The sequence below is a fragment of the Phoxinus phoxinus genome (assembly GCF_949152265.1).
Source record: "Phoxinus phoxinus genome assembly, chromosome: 11".
NCBI classification, from domain to species: Eukaryota; Metazoa; Chordata; class Actinopteri; order Cypriniformes; family Leuciscidae; genus Phoxinus; species Phoxinus phoxinus.
In genome coordinates, this window is record NC_136886.1 from 2230752 (window position 1) to 2258703 (window position 27952).

General features: G+C 39.0%; 1 protein-coding gene across 1 annotated transcript; it reads left to right on the forward strand.

Annotated features, from left to right (window-relative positions):
* The first annotated feature begins 3115 nt into the window (after positions 1-3115).
* Positions 3116-26861, forward strand: znfx1 (zinc finger, NFX1-type containing 1). The gene is made up of 15 exons (XM_079628910.1): positions 3116-3236; positions 4691-4776; positions 5554-6977; positions 8281-8567; positions 10461-10699; positions 12452-12574; positions 12883-13031; positions 13793-13936; positions 15243-15354; positions 18128-18369; positions 20236-20375; positions 21145-21445; positions 22225-22335; positions 22462-22557; positions 22683-26861. The coding sequence occupies exons 2-15, from the start codon at positions 4710-4712 to the stop codon at positions 25131-25133; spliced, it is 5886 nt and encodes a 1961-aa protein (XP_079485036.1). The 5' UTR covers positions 3116-3236; positions 4691-4709; the 3' UTR covers positions 25134-26861.
* The last annotated feature ends 1091 nt before the right edge of the window (positions 26862-27952 follow it).

A 27952-nucleotide genomic window follows, 5' to 3' on the forward strand; every position in this document is an offset into this window, starting at 1 on the left:
ATTTTTAAAAATCTATTGCGGTTCGTGGCTTCATGCATTAAGAGTTGTCTGTCTGCAAATATGGAATTTAATAATAAAATAATAAAAAAACAGCTGGACCGACGACGAGGTTCAGGCTTAAGCGTATTTGTGTAACAGGAAATTTTCTGCACGTTCATCCCAGCCATCTCACGGTCAATGTCCGCAATACATCACAAACACAACTACAGCACAGTTTGAATCTCCTCCATACTTATTATAAGAGGGGAGGAGCCGTCGCGCGCAGTTTATAATCTTCCCGATACTTTAGACCGCGGTGTAAACGCAGAAAGCAACCAATCTGGGGCAAAAAAAGTTCCTGGGAAAAAAGTTCCTGGGACAAATTGTTCCGGGTAATTTCGGTGGAAACGCGGCTATGCAAAGTGAGATATTTCAAGCTTTTATTTGTGATGATTTTGTTGATTATGGCTATATGAAAACCTTTTTACAATATTCTAATTTTGAATTTGGGGATTTCATAAGCTGTAAGACAAAATTATCACAAATAAAAGCTTGAAATATCTCACTTTGCATGTAATGAGTAAGGGATAATGTATAGCGAGGCGGTTGTTATGGCGAATACAACCCCGACCGGCTGATTACAGGCTTGACCGCTGATTGACAGCTTCGTGTCGGGGTCCCGATCAGCCTGTCGGGGTTGTATTCGCTATAACAACCGCCTCGATATACATTATCCCGCTTATTACATGGCTACCTACCAAATAAATCAATAATTTGACTCAAAATATTAATTTAAAACGGAGTTTATTGATTTAAAAACGATTGTATTGCTTCCGTTAAAGAACCGTGTCCATGGCAACGCTCTGTTTTTCATGGCAACGGTGTGTTATCAAGAATTATACCATGGTCTGGGTGAGTACTCGATTCTGATTGGCTGCAGGGTGTCCATTAAAAACTGATGTACATCTAGTAAAGGAGTTCTAAAACCCTTCGATTTCGATTGTAAAACTAATTAAAATATAATGTTTTAAAAATGTGTTATTTGGCAAGTGAACATGGTATAAGCGGGTTAATGCATTAACCCTTACATAACAGACCGCATTCTACATTAGATTTTAACCTAGACATGTATTAAATAGACTCAATACATGCAAAGTGAGATATTTCAAGCTTTTATTTGTTATTTTGAAGATTATGGCTTTATGAAAACTTTTTCTAATTTTGAATTTGGGGTTTTCATAAGCTGTAAGCCATAATCATCAAAATGATAACAAATAAAGGCTTGAAATATCTCACTTTGCATGTAATGAGTCTATATAATATATTAGTTTCACCTTTTAAGTTGAATTACTGAAATTAACTTTTGCACCATATTCACATTTTTCGAGTTCCGAGACCTGTATAACCAACCACTAATGAGCACCAGAAATAAGATTTATTTCCCATTGATTTAAGCCAAACTATCCCTGCAGAGTGAGAAGATTGAGTCTCATAGAGGTGAAGTCAAACAGAGATATTAAAGCGTCCAGAATATCACAGACAGCCGCTTTACAGCTCACATGAAACAATGAATCCGTGTCTTCGGTATCAGCCGACCTTGAAGATAATGCAGAGAGAAGCTCTCCCTCGGCCCACGAGAAGTTAATGAAGCTCGCACATTCTTCACAGGAAAAATGCATACTGTATATCATAAAACTGGATTTTATTTATTTTTATTATGGTATTTAGAATACTTTTCTTTATAATAGTTTTAACCCTAACACTTAATTTCATTGATCCACTTTAGATGTTCTAACTATAAGTAACTTCGCTACAACTCAACTTATTCTACTAACACGAACCTGAGTCTAATACTCTACTGAGATGACATGTAGTTGCAAAGTTACTTAAAACTAGTAGAATGTGTAAAGTGGACCATTGAAATTAAGTGTAACTCGTTTTATTTTAGACATTTGCTGTGGGGAATGTTGGTTGCATTAATATATAAAATCAATAAAAATGCTTCTATTTACACAAGTACTGCTGAGTGAAGTAAATACTTGTGTAAATATCATAAAGCTTTTATTTTGTTTTGCGCCGTGATTATAAATCTCGGAAGAAGCAAAACAAGACAAGGCTTCTGGTTTTAGTGAGATATGAGAGCAACCTTATGTTCATATATGACTTTGTGCAAAAATAATTTACTCAATTATGGCACACTGACCCAGTTGTAAACATGGTGTTCTTTTCCACCTGTTTTTTAAGGGCATTGACAGTATCATACTATCTATAGAGTTATGATGAAATCACACTGGGTGTAATATGACAATATTATTGTGTCTAATGTTACGCTATAAGACTATGTTGCTAAAGTGGAAATTGCATTGATGATTTAAAGCTGTATATTTCTTAGTAGGAAATGAACATGAAGGTTCAGTCGGGTCAAAGTTTTCAGGTGGAGTGATGATTCACTGTTTGATGCACAAACAAAGACTGTGAAAGTTTAGGAGTTTTTTCAATAATAAACAGGACAAGACTTGCTACCTCCATTTGTTCAAATATTGTTTATTAGAGCTAGTCTCTCCACAGAAGATCATTTATAACAGCAGGTCGTGTTTGCATGAGTTTGCACATTTCTAGTGGGTATTTCTTTGCTTATTTGCTCTGTTGTTGAACAGTATTAGCAGGCCTTGCTTGTTCTCTGAGAGTTTACCTGTTTGTCTTCCTACATGCTGGTTGTGCTTTGCATCTAACCCACCGCTTTGCATTCAAGCCGGAACATTTTATAGGTTTCGGTTTTGTGAAATGAAGGTCCTAAATTGAGTTCCCCATGAGGAAACAAACTTATAAATCATACAGAATGAGTTTTTATTTTATTTTTATGTAAAAATACAAAATACAGTTTGTACAGGATAAAAATCATTACGTCTGTCTATGGAAAGTCCCCGCAAAGATAGTAAACCAGACGTGAGTGTGTTTGCATAACCGTGTCGGCGCGTGTTCTCGTTTATTTTGTTGATCTTTTTCTCGAAACCTCTATAGCCACTGAGGTATATATCCCATGTGACAACTAACCCCGATCTCCCCTTTAGCCCCAGTCTGTATATCTCACCTCGGCAACCGATTTTTGTTTTTCGTTCATCACTTTCGGTTCTGACTCACTCAGTGAAACCGGCTGACCCGATCCGCCCATAACAGCGAGAAACGAAACTAGACCAGCATAAAAAGAGAGACACTGACAGATGGAAGACGCACTGATACTGAAAACATCGAACCAGGTGAGTGCCTCGGATCATATTAAATAAGAATCGCTTTGTTTACACTATTATTAATATGTTAGATCTATTGTCATTTGCTACCGGCCGCTGTTTATATTCGTTTCAAAGAGAACAGTTTTAGCCTGTTCATTTCCGGTAGTTGACTAGTACGCAGTCATTTAATATTAAATGTATGTTTGTTTTTGTTTTCGCGAGTAATAGTCATTCTACAATATAAAAATGTAACATTTTAATAAAGCATTTGAGAAATATTTTAAAAATGTATAAAAACACGTTGTTATTATTAATAGTCTCTCTCTCTCTCTCTCTCTCTCTCTCTCTCTCTCTCTCTCTCTCTCTCTCTCTCTCTCTCTCTCTCTCTCTCTCTCTCTCTCTCTCTCTCTAACACGTTCTGTAGTCTGTTTACAGGCTAGCTACCTTAGCGAGAAATGAAACTGATTGTTCACAGAGTGGAATATCAATAGTTTATCAGGTTCAGACATATTTTACCAAGCTCACCAAAAGCAAGCAGATTTCAGAGATTAGTCACGTGGGTCTGTGTCAAGATCTTGAATGAGAGAGAAATTGTCATGTTGAAGATTATTATTTCTCAGCTCACAATTGAAATGATAAAAACTGTTTGTTGAAAAATCCTCTTGTCACTTTTGCACATCATAAAAGCAAATTCTCATTCTTTTGAACAAGTCGCTAATACTTAGGTACAAAATACATTATATTTATGGCATATAGTTTAAATCAGGAAATTCTGACAGTGCACTTATTGACAACATGAAAAGCATTTTGATGTCGCAATGACACAAGGACGTTTCATTCTGATGGCATGCACTGATACACATTCATTGTGATAAATATTTACTTTTGAGAGCTTAAATAAGGATTTTGAGCAAGTTAGTTTTCGCGTGATATCCATTGTATGGTGCTCCTTGTACAAGTTGTTTCAAGAAATGCACTTATTGGGTGACTCATGCATTTTTGCTTAAAGGCGAAGAACCAACTCTATGTTTTGCAAGACCCCACTTTCCATTAAACATATTTTATTGAACTGTTCCACTTTTAATGCAAATAGACATATCATATGTTAAAGTATAACGTCTTGTATATAATACGATTCCTGCTGTTTTGTTTTTGTTATTTTTATTGTATTCATGCAATTTTTGTTACTCAGTTTTTGTCACGTAGATAGCCTCAGATTCTGACATGGCATTAAAAAGCTATATTACTACTACTGCACTTATTGGTTTGAAAATGTTAAGGATGATTCAAGAAATGTACATAAGAGACGAAGGAAAAGCTGTAAAGTGTACGGAAGTCATTGCATTAGATCCAGGCTTTCAGCCAGAGGTAAAGCGTAGCAGTGAAGGTATTGGAGGGGTCTTCAGAGAAGTTATATAACATTATCTTCTTGATTATTTCTATTTTCTAATATATAATCTATTGGTATAATCGCCTTGCAGAGATATCAACAGCTGTAAAATGTTCAATCCAAGAGGAAGAGGACAACAAAGAGGAAGAGGAGGCTTCACTGGCCCTCAAAGAAGAGGTATAGATCTTTACATTCCTTCGTTTTAACTTGTCAATATACAATGCCTGGCCAACAACAACAACAACAACAAAAGTTGCTGTTTAGATTTACACAGGCAAATGCTTAAGAGTCAATGATTGGCTCATTATTGCAGTGATTATTTTATTTCTAGCATGTTATATGATTGGCAACAGTTCTTCTAACCCTAATTGATGGAGTGTGTAGTTTTTAATTTCTTAAACAACCATGTAGGAAGATGCATCATGGACATAGTTTGAGTCTGATGAATCTTGACATTCTGGAATGAGCATAAAGGTTTTGACCAAACATTGATGCACTTGATGGAAATAATATCACAACATTTATTTCCATCAAAAGGTGCATACATTTTTGGTCAAGGTCTTGTATTGACAAAGCAAGAGTCCAGCACTCTGTAAAGTCTCCTCCAGCACATCCCAAAGACTTTCATTGAATTTAAGATCTGTGCCAATGCATATGTGAAAATTATTCTTCATGATCCTCCCAACAATTCTTTCACAATCTGAGCCTGATGCATCTTGACATATCATCCTGGAATATGGCCATGATGCATCTTCCTATGTTTGTTTAAGAAATGAAAAGCTACACACTCCATCAATTAGGGTTAGAAGAACTGTTTCCGATCATATAACATGCTAGAAACATAATAATCACTGCAATAATGATCCAATCATTGCCTATTTAAATCCAAACGGCGACTTTTTTGGGGTCATTGTACATCCTAATTAATTATACACCACAATTTTATTTTAACAGATGGTTCTGTGCCTGGTCAAAGACAAGCAAGTAGGTCTCCCAATCGAACCAGAGGAAGAGGAGGAGGCCGAGGCGAGGGAGGAGGAGGAAGAGGAGAAGGAAGAGGAGATGGAAGAGGTCGAGGTGACAGGAGTCAAAGATGTCCGGATGAAAACGCACAAGGCTCAAGAGGAGGTAGAGGAGGAGATGGAAGAGGTCGAGGACCGTGGAGAGGACCACATCCCCACCGCCCTGTGATAAGGGGACGCCAAACAAATGCACCCTTACGAGCATTTGGGAGACCCGTTACTGGGTTCTCTCATCAAACTCTTCTCAATTATAATCCTTTTCCGGCTCCTCTGAACCACCCTGAAGACGCACGCCACCAACGAGCCAGTAGAAGCATGACTGACTTAAGAGCCAGTCCACAAGGTGAAGAACCTCAACGAGGAAGAGAAGAAGCTATGAGAGGTAGAGGCGGTTTTGGGAGAGGGAGAGGAAGAGGAAGAGGGAGAGACGGCACACCTGATGTACGCAAACTGGGGTATAAAATGCTCGTAAGTCTACTGGAGAAAGAAGCGTCCGAGGTGGCCATCACCCTTTCATCTAGCAGTGGGCTTAAGAATCTGCTTGAGGAAGATCCAATGAGAAGCGACTTGGTGCAGCTGATCTGTCAGGTTCTCTGCAAGGCCTTCCAGGCTCGAATCGACCGCAAGAACGTCCTGCATTTGGCTCGCGTCTTCAAGGACTCGCCGTTTTTCCGTAACATCTTGCCCTATCATGTGACTGGAATGATGTCAGATTACATGCAAGCTCGAAGGGATCAGTATCCCCAACATGTGAGCAACATCATCAGCCTTCTCTCTGAAATTCTCAACATGTTTCCACACAGCTCTGTCCAGTCTGTGTCAATGTTGGTGGCTCTTTTGAAAGCAACCATCGTCCAGTTGCGTGCCTCCGGTGTGGATATTCTCGGCAGTACTGATGAGGACTTGGAGAGGGTGCAGGGTGTGGTGGACCATCTCCAAGAGAAATCAAGGGACGGTACCTTGCGGACAGATAACTACTCTTTCCTAGCAGCTGATGAAGATGCTCCACCGGGGGAGGAAGACTTCAGGGCGATGAGCATCTATCCAACCTTTGACGAGTTCCACTTAGACCAGAGGCCTTTCCTGAGACCCAACATAATGTCTCAAAGCTTCCCTAATGCTCGCATCTATCTGGACACACACTTCAGACTTCTGCGTGAAGATTTCGTGAGGCCACTGCGAGAGGGCGTCAAGGAGCTCCTGAAGATCCAGCACGAGGATAATGCTGGTGGGGTACCAATAAAAAAGAGGCGTTTTGATGACATCAGAGTCTACACTGACACCCGATTGATGTTACCACTCTGCACATCAACGGGAATCGCCTACAAAGTGCAGTTTGACCCACGGCCTCTTAAGGTAACGACAAGCTTCTTTTCTATTGTATTCTTTTCAAACAAACAAGTACTCATTACTTCAATGAACTCATTATTTCTGCCTTAAATTAATCATTGTTTTTGCTAACTGTGATTTTGTGTATGTACATTTATGAAATGCATAACTTCTGATAACAGAACTCTCTAAATGGACTTTATGCACAGCTGCACTACTTCCTGAACTTTAGCCAGCTCCTTTGTTTCCTGTCTGCCATTATTGGACAAACTGATTAATCCAGGTGTGTCTGATTATTGTTGTTGGTCAGGCACACCTGAATTAATCAGTTTGTCCAATAATGGCAGACAGGAAACAAAGGAGCTGGCTAAGGTTCAGGAAGTAGTGCGGCTGTGCATAAAGCCCATTGTCATGTGGACTCATGCATGTTCTGTAAAGCTGCTGTGAAACGATGTGTATTGTGAAAAGCGCTATACAAATAAATGTGAATTGAATTGAATATTGTCCGAGAGAACTTAAAGCTGCAGTCCGGCACTTTTTTGGGTTTAAAAATATCAAAAAAGACATTTTTGAAAAAAACGTAACCAGCCAGTGTTCAAAATGATCTGCTTGCCTTGCCTCGATTCAAAACGGTAAGCTTGTAATAATGATTTTAATTCCAGTGGTACTGGTGGATTTCCGCGGGAATTTCGAGCATGTCTTTGCGTCATTACGTCACTTCTGTACACATAGAGAATGAGTCCCCGGCTAGCGTGTGTGGATGATGGAGGTGGAGGTTTAGCTTAGCACTTGGTATGGCGGATCCCGAAAGTTTAAAGCGACAATCACCAGTGACAACTGGAGATTCACCAGTTGTAAAACCCAAAGACTTAAAAATATATATATTTTTCACGTTTTGACGTGATATAAGCAATCGTTAGATTTAATCAGCATGATATAGCTACTGCAATGCTTCCCCCCACCCCCCGAATTTGGTCAGAACAAAAGTGAATGTTACTTACTTGTTCAGATGACATTTTCCGATGAAAATTCTAATGTTGACACTTTCAAAAAGTATACTCTGACATTGCTGATGACAGTAACGTTACAGTATCCACAGCGACGCGGCAGCCTCAATACATTGTGTTCATCCACGCTGTTTCATGCCGATTTACTACCCACGCACAGTTAATAATTCCGCGAATAACTGCAATTGCAGATTTCTAACAGAGATGGCGACAAAGAGGAAAAACGACGGACTGCAGCTTTAATGTCCTCTGTAATCCGAATCACGTTCTCTCACCATTGTTCCTTCTAACAGTTTGTTATTACATGGCAACTTCTCTTACAGTTTGTCCGGTGGGAAAACTCCAAACGTCTTATTTACGGATCCCTTGTGTGTCTCTCCATGGACAACTTCGCAACCTTCCTGTTTGCCACTGTGGCCGATCGGGACCCAAAGTTTCTAAAGCATGGACAGGTGAATCTCTCTTTTTCTTCTGAAAGCAGGGCCAGAATGGCCAGGATTCAGCCCTCAGACTCCTTCCTGATGGTCGAGACCACGGCTTACTTTGAGGCCTACCGATACGTCCTAGAAGGTCTCCAGGAGGAAGACGAAAATGATGTTCCCTTTCAAAGGTATGCAGGTTTGAAGTGTACGTCTTGTTTACTTATGCAAAACTCTGTGGGTGGTTGCTATTTGGTTTGTAAGGTGTTCTGAGTGGTGTTTAGTGTGTTGTTTTGTGGTTTCTAGGGTGTTCCTGAGTTTTCTAGGTTGTTTCAAGTCAAAAGTGCTCACTGCCAAGTAGGGGTGTGCAATATACTGTACAGGTGAAACTCAAAAAATTAGAATATGGTGCAAAAGTTCATTTATTTCAGTAATTCAACTTAAAAGGTGAAACTAATATATTATATAGACTCATTACATGCAAAATATATATTTTTCAAGCTTTTATTTGTTATAATTTTGATGATTATGGCTTACAGAAAACCCCAAATTCAAAATTAGAATATTGTGAAAAGGTTTTCATGTAGCCATAATCATCAAAATTATAACAAATAAAAGCTTGAAAAATGTATCTTTTGCATGTAATGAGTCTATATAATATATTAGTTTCACCTTTTAAGTTGAATTACTGAAATAAATGAACTTTTGCACCGTATTCTAATTTTTCGAGTTTCACCCGTATATCGTCTACGATAATATCGTGATTGTTATTTTAAAGATGTGCGATCTGACATTATCGAGTATGTCTCTCACATTTAGAGAGCGCATGCATACACTATACTATGTAGTTTAGTAGGTTAGACTAGTGCGCTTGAGCATTTAGAGTGCACACTTTCACTGAGTGATTTAGTCAATTAAAATGCATTTTGAACACCCCCAATATTCAAGATAAGGGGCAAAAATACCTCTGTATGTCTTTTGTATTTATAGTCAATCAATAACCACACAGCGTGTAATTTTTTCTCTGCAAAATCAGCATGGATATTACAAATGTGATATTATACAACAGTTCAATAACCAAAAAGTTTATATTAAGTGACTTATATTTTAGACACAATATTGCCTGCTTTTGCTTTATTTTTGCCAACAAAAATAATTCCAAAAAAGCCACATGACTGTTTTGCATCTCTGAGGAACACACAGCGATGTTTCGTTACTGAATGAATGAACCGTTTGAATGAATGATTCAATGACTCACTCATTAAGACAGTCAAATGCTTTGTTCCTGAATGAATCAGCCGTTTAAATGAATCGGTTCAATCTCAATGACTCACTCATTAACAGTGACTTTCTGCCACCTACACGGTGGTTTTAATTTCACAATTTAAGTATCTTTTCAATTTTTAAATCATTTAAAAATATCAATATTCAAAATGTTATGTTTAAAACATCAAAACATTAATTATGCATTTGTAACTGCAGGCCAGATGCATTCATGTCCCTCTGAGCTGCTTTAAACAGTCTGTATAAATGCATCTAAATGCCACTTCAGATGCAGCTTCTGTTTCCTCTGCATTGCAAAGATGATTTTGTTGATACTGATTTAATTTGGTTGATAATAGCCCTATTGTGAACTGAATTTGATTAAATGTAAGAATTTGACACAAAAGATGATGGATACCTTTGATTAGGTTGAAAAGGAGAGGTAAAAATGCCCTTAAAAGATATACATACATTTAAACTTATTGGAAAAGATAATTTCTGTCACTGCTGCGTACTGACCACCACACAAAATATGAAGAATATAATTTTTTTTAGGAGTCAGCTGTCAACGACAGTCCTCAACCTGCCGAGGTACCGGCACAACAATCACTCTCAGCGAAATATTGTAAAATTATTGTTATGGATGATATCCCAGAACATATTGAGATATATTTTTTTTGTCAATATCGCACACCCCTACAGCCAAGTCATATTATTATAGGTTCCAGGTCTGAACAAAAAGTAATAGTGTTGCTTGACTTGGTAAACACCACACATTTTAATTTTTTTAACGTAGGTAAAGTAAACGTGTGTTGTTCTAGGTACATAGTGGAGTGCAACACAGTTGTAGATCCTCCAGCTTACCTTCTGGTGGAGGGAAGGTCATACGATCTGTCGTGTATTACGGCTGAAGGACAGGAGAAGATCCCACCCTTCAACCCCCTGACCAAACACGCCTGGCCTGATGAGGAAACAATGGGTCTCGATGAAAGCCAACTTCAAGCACTGAAACTGGCCTTAACCAATGAACTGGCCATCATACAGGGACCACCAGGCACAGGTGACTCTTTTAACCAATGTTGGTATAGACCTTATGCGCCGGAGAAACGAGGCCATCTTTATAATATTGTGTTTGAACTTCTGTTTTTGCGGTTGCTCTGTATATCTCTATGGCATCCAGGAGTAATTAGCTTTAGAAGTGGATTTCCTTAAAGCTACACTGTGTAATTTTTTAAGTTGATTCTTAGCAAAAAACACTTTGTTCTTTCAAAATGATATGTGCTCAATGTATAATTACTTCTACCAACTAATCAAGTATTCTCGTAAGCGTAGAATCTGCTTTTTATAATACATACGGGTGAGCTCATAGATGTACATAATAAAGGCTAGATGTCTCGTCCGCGCTGCTGGCCAATGGAGGTTGACGTCCGCACCTGGCGGCCATCTTGTCACAGTCAGCTCGCTCACTCGTAACGTTGTTTTAATGGTGCATGTACCTTTTAAATAACCATAACAAAATTTTCTACCGATTTTCAAACGGGTTGGTTTGTTATAAACGTCAGAGATGTAGTTATGACACTGCATACTTATGAATAATTATAATATTATATATTTCAGCATGTTCAAGCATCCAGAATTATTGCCACGTTAATAACGTTTGTAAGAAACCAAACTGTTTGTAAATCATCAAGATTTCAGCGAGATAAGAGTATTTGTGTTCGTGCAGATCACTCACTTACATCAGGAACCACAGAGCCCGCCAGAAAGCTTGCCTGTGACAAGATGGCCGCCGGTGATGACGTTAGAGACTCCGCCGTAAGACATCTAGCCTTTATGATGTATATCTATGGGTGAGCTGCTCGAATGGCGGAAGCCATGTTGCGCCTCCATCTTGAAAATACATTAGTCAAAGAGGGACACACCTGGAAATTCAAGCTTCACCTTTCGCGTTTTCACACTCAGTGGCGCCGTGACGAATGCGAGCGGAGATTACTCGCGACTGCCAGCAGATTTGAAATAATACGGCCACCGTAGGAGTTAAAACGCCCTCGGAATGGGAGGGGCTAGAAAGTAATATTCAGTTGGTAGTCATATACAATTTCACCGCTTGATTGGAGTAATTCCTACACAGTGTAGCTTTAATGTAAAGTTGACAAAAGTTCTCATGAGGATTGTAATGTTTAAAGCAGACGTTTTAACAAATGTCAGTCAACCGGGAAGATTTTAAAACGAGCCGTTCATTCATAAATACGCAACGTCGCTGTGAAAATACAACGAGCGCAGCGCTGAAAAGGGGCGGAGCTACATACAGGGTTCGTACAGATACTGTCAAATTAAATTCCAGGACCTTCAAGGACTTTTAAAGCACATTTTTTGGAGGTTTCAAGGACTTCAATCAGAGATCGCACTTAGCAAACAATATCTTTATCTTTCCAATTCTAAAAAAACAGATCAGACGGGTTGCAGCGTTAATTTTATGTGAAAAGATTGTTTTATCAATAAAATTAAACACTAATTTCACATATATTGTCTTTCAAATTCAAGCACTTTTCAAGTTCCTTTTCATAAATATTGCTGTTTTCCAGGACTTAAATCTCAAAACGTCAAATTCAAGCACTTTAAGCACCTCGTACGTACGAACCCTGTACGTAAGCTCTATACGGTCTGATTACTCTTGAGGTCAAGTTGCATATGCACACAAAAAAAAGTACATTTTAACATTACATTTGAACATTATAGATGCAACCTATGTCTGAGCTCCACAGATATCTGGTAATGGTTTTGAAGATCCGGTTTGTTTTCTTCTTTGCAGGGAAGACGCACGTTGGACTAAAGATCGCTCAGGCTTTGCTAGAGAATCATAAGGCCTGGTCACAGGGTTGCCCTATGCTGGTGGTCTGCTATACCAATCATGCCCTTGACCAGTTTCTAGAAGGTAACCTTTTATTTATATGGTATTTATAAGAGCGTGTGGCTGATTTTTCACGTGCTTTGAGGGTTATAGCATGGACAAAAACTTAATTTGAAATCTCTGTTGTTTCTTTGAGCCAACTATTAGATTAAAAGTTCTTTCTCATGATGTAATCTCACATGTCATGTGTCTCAGAAGTGATTTTTTGTTTGTTTTAAGCATTTAAACTTGAATGGCTTCTCCAGTCCAGAGAGTTCAAACTAACACAGTAAACATGTGAACAGTAAAACTCTACAGCTATTTGATGAGATATTTCACGACTTATGTCCCAGGCATCCATGGCTTCTTAAAGAAGGGCATTGTAAGAGTTGGAGGACGAAGTAACAGTGAAACTCTGAAGAGTTTCGGTCTGAGGGAGCTGACCAGGGCTCCGAACTTCCGGAAAGGTTTGCCTCAGCACCTGAGGAAAGCCCATCACGAGGTGAGCCCGCTCTCATGGACATAACTCCTGTGTCATCGGGACATTTCTGTGTTTTCTTATTATCTTATTGTATTATACTGGTCTCTTATTTCTTAGGACTGTCAGTAGAAAAAAAAAATAGTTGTTTTATTTTATTTCATTAATTTATTTGATTATACTAGTCTATTATTTCTTAGGACTGTCAGTATAATAAAAATAATTATTTTATTTAATTTTTTATTAATTTATTTTATTTTTTATTAATTTATTTTATTATGCTAGTCTATTATTTCTTAGGACTGTCAGTAGAATAAAAATATTTATTTTATTAATTTATTTTATTATGCTAGTCTATTATTTCTTAGGACTGTCAGTAAAATACAACTATTTTATATTAATTTATTATACTATTATTTCTTAGGACTGTCAGTAGAATCATTTATTTTATTTTATTTTTATTATACAAGTCTATTATTTCTTAGGACTGTCAGTAGAATTAAAATATATATATATTTATATTTTTTAATGATAATTGTTTTTAGATATTTGCATGAACTGTTCCTAAAGAAAACAAAATATGTAACAATTATTTCTCATTAATAATCAAATTAATTGCATGTTTAATTTGATAGTTAAAATAAATGTGTGGCAGGCAATATGCAGATTTGTTAGGGTGTTTTTATTTCTTTCATATTCCAAAAGTTATCTGAAAACAATTATGTGCCATTGTGTTTCATAATATCTGAATGATATTTGTAATGAGTCGTGCTGTGTGTCCTCAGATCTACACACAGATGGAGGAGGCGGAGGAGCTCTTAAAGAGGCAGACCGCACAGCTCGAGTGCAGCTTGCGTGGCGTTCTCAAAGAAGACTTTCTGGAAAGATACATCTCTCCTGAGCACTGGGACAGTCTGTGTCTACAGCCAGTGAGTCTGTCTGCACACACACACACACACACACTCACTCTCACACACATTCACTCTCACACGCAATGACGACGCAGTGCTGAAGTGCCAACTAGTCTCTCCCTATGGAGGATCCCTTTAACACTCTACAGATAAAGCATTGTGGGGAAATTCGGCTCGCACACCTACCCCGAAGTGATTAAATACATTTCTGTATCAAAATTTAAGACAAGAAGTTTGTTTAGGCTTGGTTTGCAGGGAATTACAAACATGCGCACATATATTCAAACACACATAACTATAGAATTAATTCTTGATTCGCACGTGAGCGCCATCAGTGTTTCTCACAGGTTCACGTTTAAAGTCTGTGTAGAGAGAACGGTGTCATCTTAACGCTCTCTAATTTAATAACTAATGATCGTTGCGACGGAAGTTGACTTGACACACACACACACACACACACACACACGCACGCACACACACACACACACACACACACACACTAGCTCAGCTGTCAAACATGCCATCCATAAATACTTTATACAGACCATGAAGCAATGTTGGACCCTGCTTAACCCTATAATGTTTACTGTCATATTTATAGCAGATTTCTAATGATCAAAACTTTGCTGTAAAACCTGTTGCACACGATCTACAGTTCTACAGTCATGCTGTCGTCTGATTGATCGTTCATGCTTTTTTGTTTTTTGCCAGTAAAAATCCTTTTAGTATAATTGTACAAACGTCCTTCAGCTCATGCTGTGAAATCTTTACAGATTTGTATAAAGTAAACGTGCGATTAACTTTTAAATTGTTAGTAATATTTCAAGATGAACACTTACTGGACTGAAGCAGCATGATTTACATGATTGATTATCCATACATCGTTTATTAAAAAAAATCATGAGTATCAAATATGATCATCAAGTTTTTAAAGGAAGGTTTATTTGTTCGTCTCTTATCATTGTATTGCATTGCATTATGTTTAAAAACAGCGTTTTGATCATAAACAGCATTTAAATATCATCTATCGACAGATATAGAGTGACGACTGAAATTTATATCATTTTATGTAAGTAGTCTGCTATACTGTTAGAAATATCTATTAGTATTTCATCTTAATTTTTGTCTGCATCTGCATTGCATATTTTTGCTCAGTTTGGGCCTGAAAAAATAAATTAATGTTTTGTCTAAAGGTTCAATAAACTGTTCCATTTCAAAATATGATATTTTTTTTACTATTATTTCATATGTTAGGCTTTACCGGCTTAAACATCAATCCATGAATCATGTGACTTTTTCAAAACTCCCTCTCTCTCTCTGTTAGGTGTATGATGGATTTGAGAGCGTGGGGAAGAAGAAGACGTCAATGATCGCAGAGTGGCTCGGCATCGGCTCCAATATTTTTTTGCAGGGGCCACAACTAACATTTGCAGCAGGTGAGACTCCAACAGACCGAACACAGTGTCGACAATACTTTATCTTTTTATGTTCTGTATGTATGCGGTCAAATAAATCATAGATCGTGCTTCCCTTGAAGAAAAATCTTCCACGTCATCATTAAAGTCATTTCACCACATGCTCATTAAAGAAAGGAATGGCTTTTCCTTTATTCTTTAATGCACAATGATTTCCCCTCACCGCTGAGATGCAGTATTTATTATTATTTGGTAATTTATGAAATAACTGGAAAAAACTACTCATAAGACAAAGTGTTCAACATTTATTGGCATGAATACAGTGCTGGTAAATAGACAGTTTGTGCAGCTCAGCGGGGCCCTCTGCTGGTTAAAGAGATGGTTCAGAGTAATTTCAATGACCTAGAGCCAAACACCCCCACAAGCTTATTTCCCCTTGGTCGAACATTGTTAAAGTGAGAGCTTATTTAGAGATATCAGCCGAATGGCTTAGTGCCGGCGCTAATGGATCCGAATGTTGTATCTGGTAAATTACCGCACTAATAATGCCCAGAATGGCACCAAACTTCTACAGTAGTGCAAATAGCTTCTGTACTCATAAAATGAGGCATTGGACAGTTTGTATGTACATCAGGAGTTTATTTAAATTACACTCGCCTGATGGCCAATGCTACCGCTAACCCGGACGTCGAGGTCACTTCCGTGATTTGGGTAAAGCCTGTAAAAGTCCTGGCAGAAAGCGATGCATAAGGATGAAGTGTAACGACGCCCAGGAATGCGTTCTAGGAATGCACTAATATTTTGTTGATAGTACCAGTTTGCAACAATTATTAGTTAACACTAAGTTGTCAAAAAAATGATATATTTGTTGGGATATACCAAAAAACTTTTTCAGCAACTCCGGGTGATCGCGTGACAGGCTTTTCCCAAATCAGAGAAGTGACCTCGACGTCCGGGTTAGCCGTAGCATTAGCCATCAGGCGAGTGTTTTTGAAATAAACTCCTGGGTAGGGTTGCACCAGCCGTTCGTAAGTTCTTTCTTAAATTGGACCGTAAAGTCCACACTAGAGGCTTAGTAACTACTAGCTAGTTTGTAACTAACTCTGTACTTTATTCCGTTGCACCATTTGTTCGTAAGGCAGACCACAAAAAAGACCACAGAAAGGAGAGCAAAATTTGTGCATTTGTGATGAAAAGTGTTCGAAATCAACAAAGAAAAATAAAGGTTTTCAAAGATTTACATGCACTGCAAATACTTTTGTTATCAACTTCTTTATTTTTGAGCCTTAAAGGATAATTCCGGTATTTAATACCTTGAGTCTATATTGTAGTTTTGGATGAACAAGAGTGGTAGACAACATTTTTTTGACAAAGGTTCCTCTCTCGAGTTTTTGACTATAAAAGAATTGGCCATGGACCCATTTAACATTGGAGTCAATGTGCATGTCCGAAAATGTCATTAAAACAACCTTTAACATTAGTTTTCAAAACTGTGCAACTCACCGAGTGATTAGTGATGTTAGTTGATGTTCCAGAAACAAAAAGTGTTGCGAAATACAGTTTCTGTCGTGTTTTATTCGTCATTTTGTAAAATCCCATTGAATTCTGTTGAAGGACTGAGTGCTCGTTAATATAAATGCGCTACCGGAAACGGAAAGGGGGCTGTTTACATTTGGTCGATGTAGTCTTTTTGCTCGCTTCCGTTTCTCATAAGGCTAGCGAGCAGAGCTCTTTACCGCAGTTTTTGACCGCACAAATTCTAACCATATTGAAAGACGTGACCACTGACCAGTGCAATATGAAGTTACACGGTTGTGAAGTGTCTGAAAAAATAGTTCCACTATAGCAAAATAAACGGATTGGAATCATATATTGCGACGATATATTGTTTATAATCATCAACGAACACCACTAACCACTCGGTGAGTTTAACAATTTTGTAAACGAACATTATTGGCTGTTTTAATGACATTTTCGGACATGATCATTGACTCCAATGTTAAATGGGTCCATGGCCAATTCTTTTATAGTCAAAAACTCGAGAGAGGAACCACTGTCAAAAAAATGTTGTCCACCACTCTTGTTCATCCAAAACAAACTACAATATAGACTCAAGGTGTTAAATACCGGAATTATCCTTTAAATAGACTTTTTTGCAATCTTTTAATTGTTTTAATTACAAAATAATTAGTTTTACTCTCAAATTGAATAATAAAGACACAAAGGAAACTCCATATATAGTAACCATGCAAAATTTCACATAGGAAATATTACTTTTCAAATCTGAAGATAGGAAGTGTTTCCATCCACACGTTTTTATCCGAATAAGTGATATCGAATGAAAAATGTCTTATGGAAACAGTAAAATTCGATTGAATTTCATGAATATCGACTCAAATGAAATGCGTTCGGTCTCATCGGATTTTATCTTTATCGATATACGGCTTATGCGATAAACGCTGATGGAAACGTTATTTGCCGAATAAATAATGAATTGAATTTTGTCTAGCAAAACTTTGTTTGCAAATGTTGGCTTGAATGTTGTGCGATTCAGTGCGAAAATGAACGGAAACACCTTAAAATGTCTCAAATCAATTCGATATACAAATTTGATCGCAAAACAGCATGTGACGTAATTACGGACATGTTTTTATTCGCTTTAAAGCCGTTGGATGGAAACACACTTTCACCAGCTTTACTCGCATGAGTTTTTTTACCGAACTTCAGATAATTCGATTGACAAATGGATGGAAACTAATACAACTCCACAAACCTCTCTCTCGTTCTTCCTCAGAGGCGGCAGATGAAAACGAGGACGAGGAACTGATAGAAATAGAAGAAGAGGCAGAACTGATCCAGGCAGATAGGATATTGTTGGATTCAGATCATCGGGATAAAGACCACCAGAAACTGAAGCGGGATGAGAAGTGCATCGCTGACATGGCTGAGTTAATGTTGTCTTTGAACGTGAATGATACCGAACCTCAACCAGACCAGAGTCACAATTACAGCCAGGCTCAGACTGAGCAGTGGCAGGTATGAATAGTCATGCATTATTAATAACACTTTACAGTACGGTTCATTAGTTAACTACCTTATTTAAAGCTGCAGTCCGGCACATTTTTGGGTTTAAAAATATCAAAAAAGACATTTTTGGAAAAAAAACGTAACCAGCCAGTGTTCAAAACGATCTGCTTGCCTTACCTCGATTCAAAACGGTAAGCTTGTAATAATGATTTTAATTCCAGTGGTACTGGTGGATTTCCGCGGGAATTTCGATCATGTCTTTGCGTCATTACGTCACTTCTGTACACATAGAGAATGAGTCCCCGGCTAGCGTGTGTGGATGATGGAGGTGGAGATTTAGCTTAGCACTTGGTATGGCGGATCCCGAAAGTTTTAAAGCGACAATCACCAGTGACAACTGGAGATTCACCAGTTGTAAAACACAAAGACTTCGGACTTCAGATTGGCTACAGAAAAAATATATTTTTCACGTTTTGACGTGATATAAGCAATCGTTAGATTTAATCAGCATGATATAGCTACTGCAATGCTTCCCCCCACCCCCCGAATTTGGTCAGAACAAACGTGAATGTTACTTACTTGTTCAGATGACATTTTCCGATGAAAATTCTAATGTTGACACTTTCAAAAAGTATACTCTGAGATTGCTGATGACAGTAACGCTACAGTATCCACAGCGACGCGGCAGCCTCAATACATTGTGTTCATCCACGCTGTTTCATGCCGATTTACTACCCACGCACAGTTAATAATTCCGCGAATAACTGCAATTGCAGATTTCGAACAGAGATGGCGACAAAGAGGAAAAACGACGGACTGCAGCTTTAACACGAACTAAAAATGAACAATCCTTCTTCAGCATTTATTAATCTCAATTTCAACATTTACTAATATGTTAATAAAATCAAATGTTGTATTTGTTAACGTTAGTTAAAGGAACACTCCACTTTTTTTGGAAATTTCCAGCTCCCCTAGAGTTAAATAGTTGAGATTTACCGTTTTCGAATCCATTCAGCCGATCTCCGGGTCTGGCGGTAGCATTTTTAGCATAGCTTAGCATAGATAATTGAATCTGATTAGACCGTTAGCATCTCTCCCAAAAAAATGACCAAAGAGTTTGGACATTTTTCCGATTTAAAACTGGACTCTTCTGTAGTTACATCGTGTACTAAGACCGACAGAAAATGAATAGTTGTGATTTTCTAGGCCAATATGACTAGGAAATATTCTCTCATTCCTGCGTAATAATCAAGAACTGCTGCCGTACAGCAGCGCAATGATATTACACACTTAGTGCCGGTCATGCTGGAAGTTACCGAGCTGGGGACTATTTTCAGGCGCTGTGTAATATCATTGCGCTGCTGGTACGGCAGAACAGTTCCTGGATTATTACATAGGAAAAGTATCGAAACTCTTTGGTGTTTTTTTTTTTAGATAGATGCTAACGGTCTAATCAGATTCAATGATCTATGCTAAGCTATGCTAAAAGTGCTACCGCCAGACCCGGAGATCTGGTTTAACTCAAGGGGAGCTGGAAAATGAGTGTTCCTTTAATGCTGTGAACTAACATGAACAGCTGTGTTTTTATTAACCAACATTAACAAAGATTAATAAATACTGTAACAAATGTATTGATCATTGTTAGTTCATGTTAGTTAACACATTAACTGTTTACTAATGAAATTTATTGTAAAGTGGTACTGCATTATTTTATCATTTATATATCATATTAAATCGTATTTTTTATTTAATCATTTAAGCCGTGCGTGTGTGTATTCAACATTTTCTACAAATACTTATTGTAATTCACCCCGTGTGTGTGTGTGTGTGTTTTGATGACCTCTGTGCACTACTGTTCTGTTCATGTGTGTTCAGGTGCAAGGACACCAGAAGAAAAAAATGAAGCAAATGGCTCGAAAAGAGCTGAGGAAGACTTCAGCAATGAGTGAGGAACAAGAAAGGCATGTCCGCGATGTGTGGAGCCTGAATCTGAAAGACAAATGGAGACTGTATCGGTAAGACACACACACACACACACTCCCTCCATGAGATGGCAGCATCTACCCACAAATCACTGAAGGGAAATTCGGATAATTTTTACTGACTCGGATCTTTGAGTCTACAGCCGGAAAAAGGTAGCCGGAAAAAGGTAAACAGAAGTGTGCAGGTGGGACGAGCGTCGTGTGTGTGAAGAGTGATGATTGGAGTTGCTCACAAATGAAGAAGAAATGGTTTGTAACGTAACTATGGAGAATATAGAAGATTTTGAACACATGGAAGAGGCTTTTGATTTTAATGGTCGTCCTTATTTATTCAAACCCGAGTATACAGACGAAGAACTAGGCTCACACTCTCACACACATGACGCTCCTCCACCTGCACGCTTATTTACCTTTTCCCGGCTACAACTGAGTTCCCACGGGACTACAGCTAGCCGTCTAAAACACTATTTAGGTGAATTTAAACAATGGCTAAGTTGCTAAACGCATCTTGTTGTCATGTAAGGACCCTGTTCATGTTGGACAGACATTTTAATTGCATTTTGTGTCTGTTAAGAGGCACACACACTCTTTATGAATATGCCCCCATAACTGCCGTTAGCTGAGTGAGCTCTGGGCATTAGCGGTAGCAGCTCAGTGTTGCAAGCACCAATCCGGTTCATTTTTTTTCTTCTATAGACAGTACTCACAAAGGTATAACGATCAAGATTAATTTAAAAATTGCCCGGAATTCTCCTTTAAGCCTAATAAATTCAGGGTATAACAACTTTGTTTCCTCCTTCAGTCTTTGGGTTTTGCGCTATCGGACTGAACTTCGCACCAAAACCCTCGACGCTGAGCAGGTCTATCAGGACGCAGCGGAGCGGCTGAATGAAATCCGCCGTCGTGAGGATCTGTGTGTGTTGCAGCAGGCTCTGGTCGTGGGTATGACCACCACAGGAGCGGCTAAATACCGTCAGGCTCTTCAGGAGCTGCGGCCCAGACTGGTGATCGTGGAGGAGGCGGCGGAGGTGTTGGAGGCGCACACCATCACCACCCTCAGCAAAGCCTGCCAGCACCTCATACTGATCGGAGATCACCAGCAGGTACACACGACGCGATACATTTCTGGGACTATCAATGATTCAGGAAATATTCTGGGCCAAATAAGTGTGCAATTTCTAGCAAGATAAAAATGCAAAAAAAAAAAACTATTTTGATGCACTCAAACTCATTGAGAATTGTTGATAACACTTTACAATAAGGTCACATTTGTTAACATTAGTTAGTGTATTAGCTAACATGAACTAACAATGAGCAATGCATTTGTAACCGTATGTTTGTTAATGTTAGTTAATAATAAATCCAGCTGTTCATTGTTTGTTCACGTTAGTTCACAGTGCATTAACTAATGTTAGCAAATTCAACATTTGATTTTAATAATGTATTAGTTAAATGTTGAAGTTAACATTAACTTAGATTAATAAATGCTGTAGAAGTATTGTTAATTCTTAGTTCATGTTAACTAAAGTAGTTAACTAATAAAACCTTTTTGTAAAGTCTTGCCGAAATGTTAATGTCAAATTGTATTACTTTTAACAGTAAGGCCTGGTTTCACAGACAGTGCTTAGATTAAGCCTGTTCAATTATGACATTTAATTACCTTTTATAAACATACCGTAGAAAAAGAAAAATTACAGGTGTACATTTTGAGACAAAACATTGGCACTGACATATTTTAAGATATATCAGTTGATGTTGCTTTCAATTAAAACAGCTCAAACTTGCATTTTAGTCTGGGACTAGACTTATGTAATGTAAAAAATAAATGCTTCTGTGGTAAGAAACCAAAATGATTATTCTTTCTGTATTTGAACCTGCACAGCTGAGGCCTAGTGCAACAGTGTACGATCTTGCCAAGAATTTCAATCTGGAAGTGTCGATGTTTGAGAGGCTTGTCAAAGTGAACTTCCCGTTTGTGCGCCTCAACTACCAGGTTAGTTACTGAACCATCACATCAGCCACTGGGTTACATATTCACAGATGTCAATAATTCCTCTAGTGTATCATGTGCTAAGACAACATAAACAACAATCCTGTTGTTTATTTTGTTTGTTTCTAGCATCGCATGAGGCCAAGCATCGCTCGACTATTGACTCCTCATATCTATGAAACCCTGGAAAACCACCCCTCAGTGCTGGAGTATGACAACGTCAAGGTAAGGAATATAAGTGAACATAATTGCACAACCTTAGATGGTCACTGTCATTATTTATACTTATCACAGTTATTTGGTTATTACTAAAATGAATCTACTTAACACCTGTATCTTTGGGTCTACAGGGGCTTTTGACAAATCTCTTTTTTGTGGATCATTCTCAACGTGAGGAAGAGATTCAGGACGGACGGAGTCACCAGAATCCTCACGAAGCTCATTTTGTTGTTGAGCTTTGCCGGTACTTGCTTAACCAGGAATACAAACCTTCCCAGATTACCATTCTCACAACCTACACCGGACAACTTCACTGTCTGCGTAAGCTCATGCCCTCTCCAGATTTCTCTGGTGTCAAAGTCCATGTGGTTGACAAATACCAAGGGGAGGAGAATGATATCATCATATTGTCTCTGGTGCGCAGCAACAGTCAGGGGAGGGTCGGCTTCCTGAACATATCAAACCGAGTCTGTGTTGCCCTCTCTCGTGCTAAGATGGGTCTTTATTGTATTGGGGATATGGACATGCTTAGCTCGGTTAAACTGTGGAGCAACATCCTTCACACGCTGAGAGAGAAGGATCAAGTGGGTCCTGCTTTGACGTTGAGCTGTCAGAACCATCCGGAGAAACGGATCCAGGCATCATGCGGGAATGACTTCAAAGGTGCCCCTGAGGGTGGTTGCGATCAGCCCTGCGAGTACCGCCTGGAGTGTGGCCACGTGTGCACCCGTATGTGCCACCCATACGATGCTGAGCACAAGAAATACCAGTGCATGAAAGAGTGTCCAAAGGTGATGTGTGAACTGGGCCACAAATGCATGAAACTCTGTTACCAAGTGTGCGGTACATGCCGGGTACTCGTAGACAAGATAATACCATCATGCCAGCATAATCAGAAGGTGCCCTGCCACCAAGACCCTGAAACATTTGTGTGTCAAGAGGATTGCCAAAAGACCCTCTCATGTGGCCATCCATGCAAGCTGACTTGTGGAGTGTCCTGCACTTCTCCATGCATGACAAGAGTTCAGATGCAGCTAAAATGTGGACACATCCAAGAAGAACCATGCCACGTTTCCAGGGACCTCAAAAAGGAGCCAAACTGCAGAACGAAATGTGGCACAACCTTGAAATGTGGCCACTCTTGCCCAGGATCTTGCCATGTATGCCATCAAGGTCGCCTGCATAAAGGATGCACCCACAAATGCCCAGAAACCCTTGTGTGTTCTCATCCGTGTCGGGAACCCTGTGTCAGAGATTGTCCACCATGTTCCTCGCTTTGCGGGAACCGTTGCGTCCACAGCATCTGTAAGAAGACTTGTGGACAGCCTTGCGCCCGCTGCATCGAACCCTGCGAATGGCAGTGTCCTCACTACAGCTGTACCAAGCTTTGTCATGAACCATGCGACCGGCCACCTTGTTTAGTTCCCTGTAACAACAAATTACCCTGTGGACATCGTTGCATAGGCCTGTGCGGAGACCCTTGTCCCAATAAGTGTCGCGTTTGCAACAAGGAAGAGGTCACGGAGATCTTCTTCGGCAATGAAGACGAACCGGATGCTTGTTTTATTCAGCTAGAAGATTGCAATCACTTGTTTGAGAGCAAAGGAATGGATCAATACATGAGTCTCGACGAAGACCAAGGTTCTGGATTGGATCAAAGGGCAATTAAACTCAAGGACTGTCCAAGGTGTCGCACTCCCATCCGTAGAAACCTTCGGTATGGCACTCACATCAACCGCAGCCTGGCAGCCATTGAGATGGTCAAGGAGAAGATCAATGGTGGGCCTGATATTAAGCAACAGCAGGAAGTCCTAATTTTGCAACTGTTTGAGCAGAACAACTTGAAGAATCATCTTCCCAAAGAGTTCGCCTCCCTTAATGAGAAACTCAACAAAAAGGACCTTTCATTCCAACAACTTCGGCATCTTGAGAACTTGATGAGCTTCCTCGAGAGCATTGGGAAACTGAAAGAAATGCAGACAGAACATATGACACCACTAGACAATATTAGGTTCTCCCGCAAAGTCGAAGAAGCTTTGAATTTCCTCTTGGATCGAAGTCAGAGGTTCTCAGACCAGCAGGTTTCAGATCTCGAACGTGAATTAAAGAGACTCTCCTACCTGGCTGAGCTCAATGTGCGCTGCCAGAAATCTCAATTTAAACTTTCAAACGCCGTTCTTGCCAACGAGGTCCAACAGTTAAGAGATATCCTGGAGGACACCTTGCCTTTCTCTGAGGGTCTAGAACGTAGAGTCAAGAAAATGTTCACAGAACTGGAGGCTAAGCTTCCGGTCAGCGGCCTGGGGATCACTGACGATGAGAGGGTGATGATACTCGAAGCCATCGGTTTGAATAAAGGGCATTGGTACAAATGTCCCAACGGACACGTATATGCAATTGGTGATTGTGGGGGTGCTATGGTAGAAAGCAAATGTCCAGAATGCAACGCTGCTATTGGAGGTACCAATCACACTCTCCTTCAGGATAACGCTGTGGCGTCTGAGATGGATGGTGCACAACATGGTGCCTGGTCAGATGCTGCCAACATGGGAAACTATAACCTGATAAACTTTGAAGATTGAAATTCTTAAGCCCATTTCACATAGAGATTCTGGAAAAATACACTTATTATGTGTCCAGGGATTTTAATAGACGTCTAAAGAATAGACTAGTCATCAATTAGATAACAAAGAAATTAAATGAGTGAAGAAATGAAACCAAACACCTTGTAATCACTGTTTACTTTGCTTACATGATAGAATATCATACGTCTCGCAAGTTTTTTTGGCAAAAAACGACATGTAACCAAATTCAAGGTTGTTTTGGTTAGAAGTGTGTTACTCATAGCCGGACTATATCGGGTCTATAGTTAACCTAGACGGTGAAATGACGGCTATTGCTTGCTGGGTTTCTGGAATCTGGATGTGGTGTGTTTGCAGACATTTTTTCATCCTTTCTTTGTTAACTTTCTTTGTTAATGTGAAACGTGAATCTGCATTTAAAACCACCGGATAGTCGGACGATAACTACGTCATTGCGACGACACATGCGTCATCATTATGCGTCACACCATTGGTCCTGCCTTTTGTTCACACAGGGGCCGGGCGCGTTCCTGGACTGATCCCAGCAATGTTACTTGGTCCCCATTTCGGGATCAATCCTGTGATGTGTTTGTGTTCACACAGAAGGCACTAGCAATTCTATGGCAATTTTCTGGGATCAACGCTCTGTGAGAAAGGGGCTATCGTTGTCCTCTGTGTGCAGATAGGTGTTGGGTTTTAATCCCGTAGGGCCTAACACAAATCATGAAATGTGTTTTTTAACTTGGTAAGCAGGTTGCACCTTTTTTTCAGAGCAAGTTGTAATTTAACAGTTAGCAAGAGAGTTTAAAGGGAAAAATGTGCTCATGCTTGCCACTGGCTGGAGAATGATTGATGGGTGCATTATTTCCTTACATTTATTTTGTACCTATGATGAATTATGTTGTTTTTCCTTGTAGTAGGTATATTTGTTGTTGTTCAACTACTGTACGTGCAACTAGACAATCTCTTGATGAAATGTTCCTTTCACTTGGTTTTGATCCTCATATATTCATTTGGTGGAGAAAAACACTTCCAGCTAAAATTTTGATGGCATGAACATAACATTTATCAAAAGAAGCAAATAATTTCTTTAGTAGACATGTCAGATAAAAAGAAAAGTGAGTCAAAATCATTCTTATTGCCTGCTAACTGATGAGTAACTTACTCTTCAAAGCCTATTTTTACTTGCATTTCATGCGTAGTGAGTTGAACCAGGGTGCATAAAGATAGCCACTATAGACTCTGTCTGAAGAATTAGACCAATCCATTTTTTTATGTAACTGACTATTGAACCTGACCCGTCTTGAAGAAAATTTTTTTTAAGAGTAACTTGTAAGACTAGACTAAGCAGTTTATGCAACCGGCCACTGGTTAGAAATATTACGCACTCTACTTTTTTTTTTTTTTACAGTGATTAAAAAAAATCACCTTCATGTTTTTTGTTAGTTTGTTTTAAAGTGCAACATATTATGCTCCTAATAAAGGAGGTCAGTGCATAGTCTTATAAAGCAGATAGTTGTGGTACTAGATGCTGATTGGTCAATATGATGTTCCAGGCTATGAATTTAAATGTCCTGGATCCAGATGTGCTAACATACACAATGCTAACCAATGCAATTACCTGTAGCTTGCATGCATGCTCACAGAAGAATAGCACTTAATCATAAGTATGCTTAATAAAATCATGTTTTAATGAAAATGTGTGTATTTTTTATTAAATACTAACCATTTTATAAAAGGCACTTGAGGCCATGTTTTATTGAGAAAACACCAAAATGCTTTATTACATGCTTTAGTTTCAAGTATGTACTAAGATTTGTGCTTAGCTTAATTTCACTAGGTGGCAGCAGTGTACTGGTCAACAACTCTCCCAGCTTGTGTTGGGACAAAGTCAGTATGCATTTGTGCTCTCCATAATGCATGGTTTCTCTCATGTATGGTCAGACTTTGACCTGCATCAAGAAACACACTGGTCTCTGCCAACTTCAGCAGGTTTATCCTCCACTGATATCTGGCTAATAATAAAGCATTACCCGAGCTCTCAGCCTAAATTACCAGCAGTCACGTGAGACGAGAGGCTAGTCGTGAGCTGCTGGGTCGACTTCCCGGCAGCGCCCATCAGTTTATTATGTGATGGATGTTACCTTGTCATAACGTAAACCCGAATGCAAAGTCGGCACTTTCTGCACAGAAAATAAGGGTCGGGTGGGGTGGAGAAGCGACAACAACAACAACGAAATCTGTTGTGTCAGGATGCAAAGGAAAAGCAAGCACACGGTTTAAGCATATTTTTGAGGGACAGTATTTACGGGCTTTGATTTTATAGGGCCAAAAAAAAAAAATGCAAGTGAAGCAAAATGACACAATTTCTTCAGTCATTTTCTTTTGCGTTAGTTTAATGCTTCAAGAACACCCCTTAACTCTAGTAAAAATCCCCATCTCTCAGAGCTTCATTGCTTTTGTGCAATGGTGGCAACAGCAATATGATAAAAGACACAGATGTTCAATGAATCATGTTTTTGCTAATTAATATAATTTATTAGTTTAGCTGTAGAACATTTGCTATTGCTACAGATCAACAAGGCATTTTGGCAGATTTATGCGTAATTGGCGCGAGGTTACGGGTTTAAGCGAGTCGATTTTTCAGTGGCTTCACACTCATCTGCTCATTATGGATGTGACTTTTATTTTCAGTTTGAATTCAAGGGCAGATTAGGACAGGACCGAGTCTGACGCATGATTGGGGGAGGAGGAGGAGGGATTGAGCATCTATGCATGATTGTTCGCGTTTAATGGAGAGGATCGTGTCACACAGATTG

Bases quoted from the DNA above. Each gene is read 5' to 3' on its own strand.
- znfx1 (XM_079628910.1), top strand. From the start codon at position 4,710: ATGTTCAATCCAAGAGGAAGAGGACAACAAAGAGGAAGAGGAGGCTTC. The intron at 20,376-21,144 runs GTAAGACACACA...TTCCTCCTTCAG, and splicing joins GACAAATGGAGACTGTATCG to TCTTTGGGTTTTGCGCTATC. The intron at 22,558-22,682 runs GTAAGGAATATA...TTGGGTCTACAG, and splicing joins TGGAGTATGACAACGTCAAG to GGGCTTTTGACAAATCTCTT.